Source organism: Oncorhynchus clarkii, chromosome 23 (assembly GCF_045791955.1).
Source record: "Oncorhynchus clarkii lewisi isolate Uvic-CL-2024 chromosome 23, UVic_Ocla_1.0, whole genome shotgun sequence".
Classification (NCBI taxonomy): domain Eukaryota; kingdom Metazoa; phylum Chordata; class Actinopteri; order Salmoniformes; family Salmonidae; genus Oncorhynchus; species Oncorhynchus clarkii.
The window spans coordinates 46,072,005-46,080,131 of record NC_092169.1 but is presented as its reverse complement, the minus strand read 5'-3'; the positions used below and the strand labels follow the sequence as shown (position 1 = coordinate 46,080,131).

The 8,127-nt window shown below is 39.1% G+C and overlaps 1 protein-coding gene across 2 annotated transcripts; it reads left to right on the top strand.

The window, feature by feature from the left end:
• Nucleotides 1–1,402: 1,402 nt before the first annotated feature.
• LOC139381883 (homeobox protein SIX2-like) lies at nucleotides 1,403–7,894 on the top strand. Of its 2 annotated transcripts, none has more exons than XM_071125717.1 (2): nucleotides 1,403–2,253; nucleotides 3,915–7,894. In XM_071125717.1, exons 1-2 carry the CDS (start codon nucleotides 1,688–1,690, stop codon nucleotides 4,216–4,218), a joined length of 870 nt encoding a protein of 289 aa, XP_070981818.1. In that variant the 5' UTR covers nucleotides 1,403–1,687; the 3' UTR covers nucleotides 4,219–7,894. The 2 variants fall into 2 exon arrangements, with proteins under 2 accessions (XP_070981818.1, XP_070981819.1); XM_071125718.1 differs by having other exon boundaries at nucleotides 1,403–2,247; nucleotides 3,915–6,096.
• Nucleotides 7,895–8,127: the final 233 nt, after the last annotated feature.

Below are 8,127 nucleotides of genomic sequence, written 5' to 3'. Positions count from 1 at the left end.
TTGCGCTCTATTTTACAGAAAGCACATAATTCAGACGCTGTTAATATCTGTGGATGGAAAGAGACCTGGCCTAGTGTGATATGATACTGGTGAGCGTAAATTGACTTAATGAAGAGGTCCCCCTGTGATGCAATAGAAATCTATGAGCTGGTCAATTCTCCACTCCACCAGGCAATAGATAATAACATATCCACAACAGGTAGCCTAGGCACTCTCACTCAGAATAATTATTTTTATCGGGAGATAGAAGATCTATATTTATGAACTATTAACATATATTTCTTAAATACTATCTCCAAACAAGAGGTTCATTTGTCTTACCGGCATCAAGCTCAACCTTTCGTTCCCATCAGAAAGCCTTAGAGAGCGCGAGCTGTCCCCTCCCCTCTCTCCCAGACCAGTCTTTGCAGAAAACACCTCTTTCAACCGTTTGTTTTATTATTCAGACACCTTGTGCTTTTGCCCTAATGCTACAGTATTCCACAGTGTACAGTTCCTGGTGGTGTGCCCACAGGATGCCTGCCTGCCTTGGTATTTTGTCATATCCTCATGTGTATTAAATAATGCATGGTTAATTACACCAGATGTTGTCAATGGGCACATGATCTTGCAGGGGTTAAACCACGATTGGAATGTGAGGGAACTGTCTTCAAATCTGGGAACTTTTCTATGACCGTGTTTTGTTGTTGTAGAAATCTATTTAATTCAACTGTCTCCCATTCCTGGAACACGTCAACAGTGGCCCCAGTTTGCCCAAGTTTTTTAACTTGGGGAAATACTGTATCTATAGACTTTTGTCACTGTGTCGAAACAGGTCAAATTATACCACATATTTCAGGTAACAATTTGTGTTGTTCCCACAGCAATGTTTATTTACGCCGAGCCTATAGTTTAAGTATGATATCTATACCATGATGTGCCAGATGCGTGCTGTAGGCCTACATAAAATGTCGTATTACAATGTAAACATTAGATGGCACATCATTAATGAGCAGGAATAGTGGAGACTGTGTATACATTTTCTACGCGCTTTGGCGCCATCCTCCCCAGAAAAAAGGGATCACTGCTCCACAGCTTCGCACTCTTTGGCTGCCTCAAATGTCTGTCAAAAATTGGGAGAAAAAAAATATATTTACTGTAAAAATCTGGGCAATATTTCTATTGGTAGGCGAGCTTGGATAGAAGGGGACAATCAGTCAGTGGGACCAGGTAGCCACCTCAAAGCATATCTGGTTACTTTGGATGACAGCGTAACCATGACAAAATCATTTGACTAAAACTATTGTCTTTTCCTCGCCATCCACGGGTCAGATAACCAACCAATCACAGTTCACATAATCGTTTTTCTTTCCATCTTAGAATAATATTATTAAAACTAGTGAGCGAGCCTGGTCTTCATGATTAGGTTATGTTGAAACGAAATAGAAAAGGTGGACAACGACTGTGGAAGGAGTAAACTCTTTCTCTCAGTATACTTGATGGGAATGCTATGCATTTTGTATTGCCATTCATGAACGGGACTTTAGTTTTTGCATTTCGATTGGATTTTATATTTTGATACAGCCTACTTTTGGAGAACTTCATGGTTGTTCGTGGACTTACAGTGTAGGCTACTTTCATTAATATCTTAGCCATAACAGAGGACGTGGAAGTAGAGCAAAATATACGTGTTTATTAACTAGCAACCATGTCTATGCTTCCAACTTTTGGCTTTACGCAAGAGCAAGTTGCGTGCGTCTGCGAGGTCCTCCAACAGGGTGGAAACATCGAACGGCTCGGGCGATTTTTGTGGTCTTTACCCGCGTGTGAGCACCTCCACAAAAATGAAAGTGTTCTCAAAGCTAAAGCTGTGGTCGCCTTTCACAGAGGCAATTTCAGAGAGCTTTATAAAATCCTTGAGAGCCACCAATTTTCCCCTCACAATCACCCGAAGCTGCAACAGCTTTGGCTCAAAGCACACTACATCGAGGCGGAGAAGCTCCGAGGCCGCCCTCTCGGGGCTGTGGGAAAGTACCGCGTCCGCAGAAAGTTCCCCCTGCCTCGGTCTATCTGGGACGGCGAGGAGACAAGTTACTGTTTCAAAGAGAAGAGCAGGAACGTACTCAGAGAATGGTACACGCATAACCCCTACCCTTCCCCGCGGGAGAAGAGGGAGCTCGCCGAGGGCACAGGGTTGACAACCACACAAGTCAGTAACTGGTTCAAAAACAGACGGCAAAGAGACCGCGCGGCAGAAGCTAAGGAAAGGTACGAGTAAGTAGATGTTTACTCTTTGTCTTATTGGTACATTTGTTTCAATGTTTATGTGTGCGTAAAAGTCTGGAAGCTGACTTTACCCTGGATTATCTGTTAGGAGAAACCGACTCATACATACTATCCTCTCATTTCATACCAGGGTATTCTAAATTATGTAATATTTTATTATAAGCGATCATTAATAATAATTATAACTTTGATAAACACAAGCAAACTAATAGCATGCTATTATTTGACCATTTAACCTATCCATGTGACTAATTGACGCATGCTTAGAAATATGAACACTGGATGAATTTTAAAGAAAACATAAGGAATCACCCTTAAAGATATAAACCTGAGTACTTGAACATATGTACATTTAGGCCTGGTTTAACTATTTCGCACAACAACAAAAAATTTTCCTTGAATGTCAAGATGTTGATATTCTGCTAGTAGGTGGTAGTTATTTTGCTATTGCTTACAGAGCTGTTTGTACATTTCAAAGTTTCGAAATTATAGGCCTACTGTAAAGAGGACCTTTAATGTCTTTAGTCAGGTGTTCACTCAGAGGGTGTCTTCTTTCACCCGCTGGTGACTAATTCAAGCTGAAACCACTGCGTAAATCATGCCTTTCCACTTTAAAACCATGAGTCATTGCGCTGTGACTGTGAATCTATGCCTAATACACTTTTAGCAATAATTAGGTCTGTCATTAACGTATAGACCAACTGTATACACAGTTGAGGTTTGACCTTATGCCTTCATACCCATATAAGCCCAAACTAACCGTATAGACCAGTTTAGATATCATTCAAATGGCTCAACATTTTTTTCCTAACGTTGACTTGATGGAATACGGTAATGACAAATGTGTCTATTTATTCGTCCTCATTATAGGGTACGTGTTGTTTGATAAAATATGTTTAGAAACGGCAAAATGCAATTCAGAGTCTAATTAGATAATTATATAATAACAGTTTAGTTATACATATAAAATAAATTACCTAGTGTATGTATGTATGTATGTATGTATGTATGCATGTATGTATGTGTGTGTGTGTGTGTGTGTGTGTGTGTGTGTGTGTGTGTGTGTGTGTGTGTGTGTGTGTGTGTGTGTGTGTGTGTGTGTGTGTGTGTGTGTGCGTGCGTGCGTGCGTGCGTGTGTGTGTGTGTGTGTCTCCATTGCATTCACAAATTCCAAAATAAGTGCCATGCGGACTTAACGCGCTTGTGACAAGTGCATATAGTTGGCCAAATGTGTCTATTAAATATTACATAGTCCAGTTTTTATTACAAACAAGATCTGCATAATGAGACTAGATGATGCAAGAAAATCGAACACTGATCCTAGTTTCAAATAGGCTTTGACTCATGAGTGTGAAACTCATTAATAGCTACATAGCCTGCAACAACTTCTTATAAAAATACAGCATAGGCCAATGACAGCGACGACATAACCTATTTACCAGTTCATTTTAGTCTACAGGCCTGAAACGTGTCAATTAAAAACTGTACTAATACTACATTTTTAAACTAACAGCTCAGGATAATTATGATGAGCCTATAGGCCTATGTGTCGTTTGCAAGCGAATGCATGTTTGTAATGGCTACATGACAATGTGGAATGATGTAGGCTACGTTATACTTTACTATATTATTATCTTTCCTTTCTTCAGGGAAAACAACGAAAACTCCAACACCAACAGCCACAACCCATTGACTTCTTCCATGAATGGAAATAAAACACTTTTGGGGAGCTCAGACGACGACAAAACTCCTTCAGGGACTCCGGATCACATTTCCTCGAGCCCGGCAATGCTCCTCGCTTCAAACTCCGGGCTGCAGATGCACGGCCTCGCGCCTCCACCTGGGCCTAGCGCCATCCTCGTGTCCAGCCTTGACTCCGTGCACCATCATCACTCTTTGCACGACACTATACTGAACCCTATGTCGTCTAACCTGGTCGAACTCGGCTCTTAAACATGGGACCCTGTTGGGAAAGACCTTTCTGAGTGCACATGGATGTTTGAGAAAAGCTTCAGGCACTTGAGGCAAAAGGAAAGAACAGAGTCGGAAAAATGTGACACACGCCGTGAGAGGTGAGATGGTAGGCGTTTAGCTGAACAGGCTGGACTGAATGGTATTTTACCGGAATGTAATAACATGTCATACTGTTGAAAACGATAACAATAAAATGTCTTAATTCGTGTTACTATTATCGTTATTATTTTAAGGGATACATATCAACAGATGCATAAACTCCAAGTCAGGTATACCCCATGTCCTTTCGTTTACACATAGATTTTCCAAGAGAGCCCCATTCAGTTTGTTTTTGTTTTGGGTTATCATCGCTAAGTGTTTTACTATCATGAGAGCCGTATGTTAACGATTACAGACTATTATCTTTTATTATTTGTATTTTGAAATCATTTGGAGAGAGACTGCGTGTAAACTCTGCGATTAATAAAAAAACATAAACAAATAGATCCCACTATAGTTTTATATACACTTTACAATTAAAACGAATAAACAGGAGAACTTGTTTAATTTGAAATATTTCCGCTTTTTCTTTGAAACATAGCAATTAATTTTTGTCGAGTCTGTTTTTGCATATCACAGTTGTCCATTAAGAAATATATCGTATGATGGAAAACACCACCTGAGACGTTAAATGCTTTAGAACTCACATTTAAAACTATTGTTGACCTTAATGTCAACAGGTGCGTCAAGAATAGGAGGAGCCCTTGATTTACGTTGATTAATTATTTCGGAAAGGCAACAGAATGTCTAGCGTGAAAAGAGACGTGTTATGCATCTGAGTTATGATTAGTATATCAAGCAGGCTATACCTATACCCTATAAACCGGATGCAAAGGCAGCGCAATATGACCTGGTTGTTTTCTATTTTTCTTGCAATAAGCCAAGACCTGGGTCTATATCATTTCTCGAAATGTAATATGACCAGAACAATTGTCAAAGTAGCCTACAAAGTATTTGAAAACCTAAAAGCATGTTTGACTTTATACGTTTTGCTTGCGTTGTTGGGTTCGTGTTTTAAGATCTACACAGGCAACCCAATTCTGATATGTTTCACACTAATTGGTCTTTTGACCAATCACATATTTTATTTAACTAGGCAAGGCAGTTAAGAGCAAATTCCTATTCACAATTACGGCCTATCCCGGGCGACGCTGTGCACCGCTCTATTGGATTCCCAATCACGGCCGGATATCATGCAGCATGGATTCGAATCAGGTACTGCAGTGACGCCTCTGTAGTGAGACGCAGTGTCTTAGACCACTGCCCCAGTCGGATCTGATCTGTTTTAAAAAAATACCAATTAGTGAGAGAAAAACAAATATAATTGGGCTGCCTGTCTAAACGCAGCCTCCTTATAGGTTCACAACCCCGGTGCCCATGCGTGTTACACTTTTACACATGACTATTATCAAAAAAGCTGAACGAAATGACGTAGACCATAACGGAGCTTGATCTTCAAGTGATGACACTTCATTTTTCCTCCCGCAAATGAGAACAAAAGTGTGGTGTTCACAGAGACAAATACAAAACTAGAAACGTGTTGAAAGATGGCACTTTGTTTGAATAGCTTTAAGCCACCACCTCCCATCAACCAATCTCTTCTACTTTCAAAGTCTTGTTGAATATGTCTAAAAACAACATTGACATATTCCCTTTTTCAGGAATTGTCGGTCTTCATTTTTTTGTCCTTACATAGTTTAATCTCTCTGTTCAAATAAGATCCCTTCTATGCGCCATATGGATACCTTGCGGGATAATACATGTGAGATGCATCGAACCAATTCCGTGTTTCGAATGTGATATTCACAATAAAAAAAACTGTTTTAACACTGTGTCGGACGGCAGGTAGAGCTAGTGGTTCGAGCGTTGGAACAGTAACCGATTTTTTTTTAAACCTTTATTTAACTAAGCAAGTCAGTTAAGAACACATTTGTATTTTCAATAAGGGCCTGTTTAGGGGCAGAACGACAGATTTGTACCTTGTCAGCTCGGGGATTTGAACTTGCAACCTTTCGGTTACTAGTCCAATGCTCTAATCACTAGGCTACCCATAGTCATGTGTCGTTCTGTGTCGTTCTGCCCCTGAACAAGGCAGTTAACCTTGTTCCTTGACCGTCATTGCAAAGAAGAATTTGTTCTTAATTGACTTGCCTAGTTAAATAAAGGTATAAATAAATGTGAATTCAGATATAAGCAAGATGCTATTCAAAGTGTGCATTTATATAGGCATTCGTAAAAATGTGTGTATAACCAAGGGTTTTTCTTGAGTGGTAAGAATCACACCTTGTTGGCTCATGGGACCAAAAAGTTATTGTATTCAGTCCTCTCTCTTTATAATTAGCAAACATTTTAATGGATACTCAAAACAACCATGCCACATAATAGCCGTCTGTGTTTGGGTAGGAGTAACACCAAATACTTTGTTTCTCACAAACCAAATATTTTAATTCCGGGGAAGTGCACGGTTTTGCTCTTGACTTTCTCTCGCTTTCTCCAACAGCTCAAGTCCGAATGTTAACTAGCTTGGTATGAGTGCAGCATGTGTGCCTAAAGAGGGGCGGAAAGGTTGTTAATTTTTTGGGCATAAGATGTTACAAAACTCTGTCGGCATTAGCTGGGCGAAACAGAACATGTGGTTATAAATGCAATGCAATGTGTTGATTTAATGCTGGAAAGACAGTTTATGGGAACATTACTCCAAACTGCAATGGAAACTAACTAAACAATAGTGGATTTCTGCACTGCATTCCACAGTTTCTCTCCCTCTCGCTCTCTCTCTCTCTCTCTCTCTCTCTGTCTTTCACACTTCCCTATCGACTTTTACAAAGAGCTAAAGACGTTGCAGGTGTAATTTCTGTGGTTATATCCAATTTTCTCTTTGGTTATATGAGTGGTATTATACTGACTGTAACAATTGCTGCTGACTTTAGGCTTCGGTGCAGATAACATCCTTCCAGTACTTGTAATTGTACAAGTATAGTAATGCTGTTTAATTCTTAGAACAATATACCAATGGACTTGTGCAATGTTTTCGACATGTAAACAAGTGTCCAGTAGACAGAAAGCCGAATAGGTCACTTGAGCTTACCTCAAATACATAAACTAATTAGTCCTAAATCAATGAGAAAACCAATAACGATAAGTCCTCTAAGCAGTCATACTGACTATTCAGTTCAAGGCTGAATTTTAACTTGAGATGTGCGTGAAAAACTTCCGGGCATATCTTTCACCGAGCCCAATGCAAGCTTTACGCAATGTAATATTTTTGCACGGTTTTTCTCAATGCATCCGGTTTACAATATTGTATAACAGTATATACAAAGTGAGACTACGCAAATGGAGACCTCTCTCATCCAAGCACTGGAGTAGCCTGTTGTTAGACAATCCACCAGGTAACATATTGTGTGACCTTTAAACTAGAAATCATTGGAATATGTGATTATTCTGTACTAATAAATCTTCAGTTCATGCCCATGCGTCAAATTACGCATATGTAGGACTGATTTACATTTGCATTGTTCTATAAATAATTGTCAAATATTACTATATATAGTATATGTCAGATAGGTATTTAAATGCTAGATAGTATTAAATTGAAATGTAATTCCAGACAATATAATTCGCCTCATAATGTTATTTATTCATTGTTTTGTCATGGGTTTACATTCTTTGTTATATAATCTGATAATGTTTTCCTGTTAAATTTAGATTTGAGCAAATTATGAAGAACAAACTAAGGACCAAATTGTATGCTCAATGCTGTTGTTTTCTAAAAGACATTTAGATATATATTTTTAATTATACAATTCCACGAATGTAGGCTATTGTTTTATGATTGGGCTAGTCTCC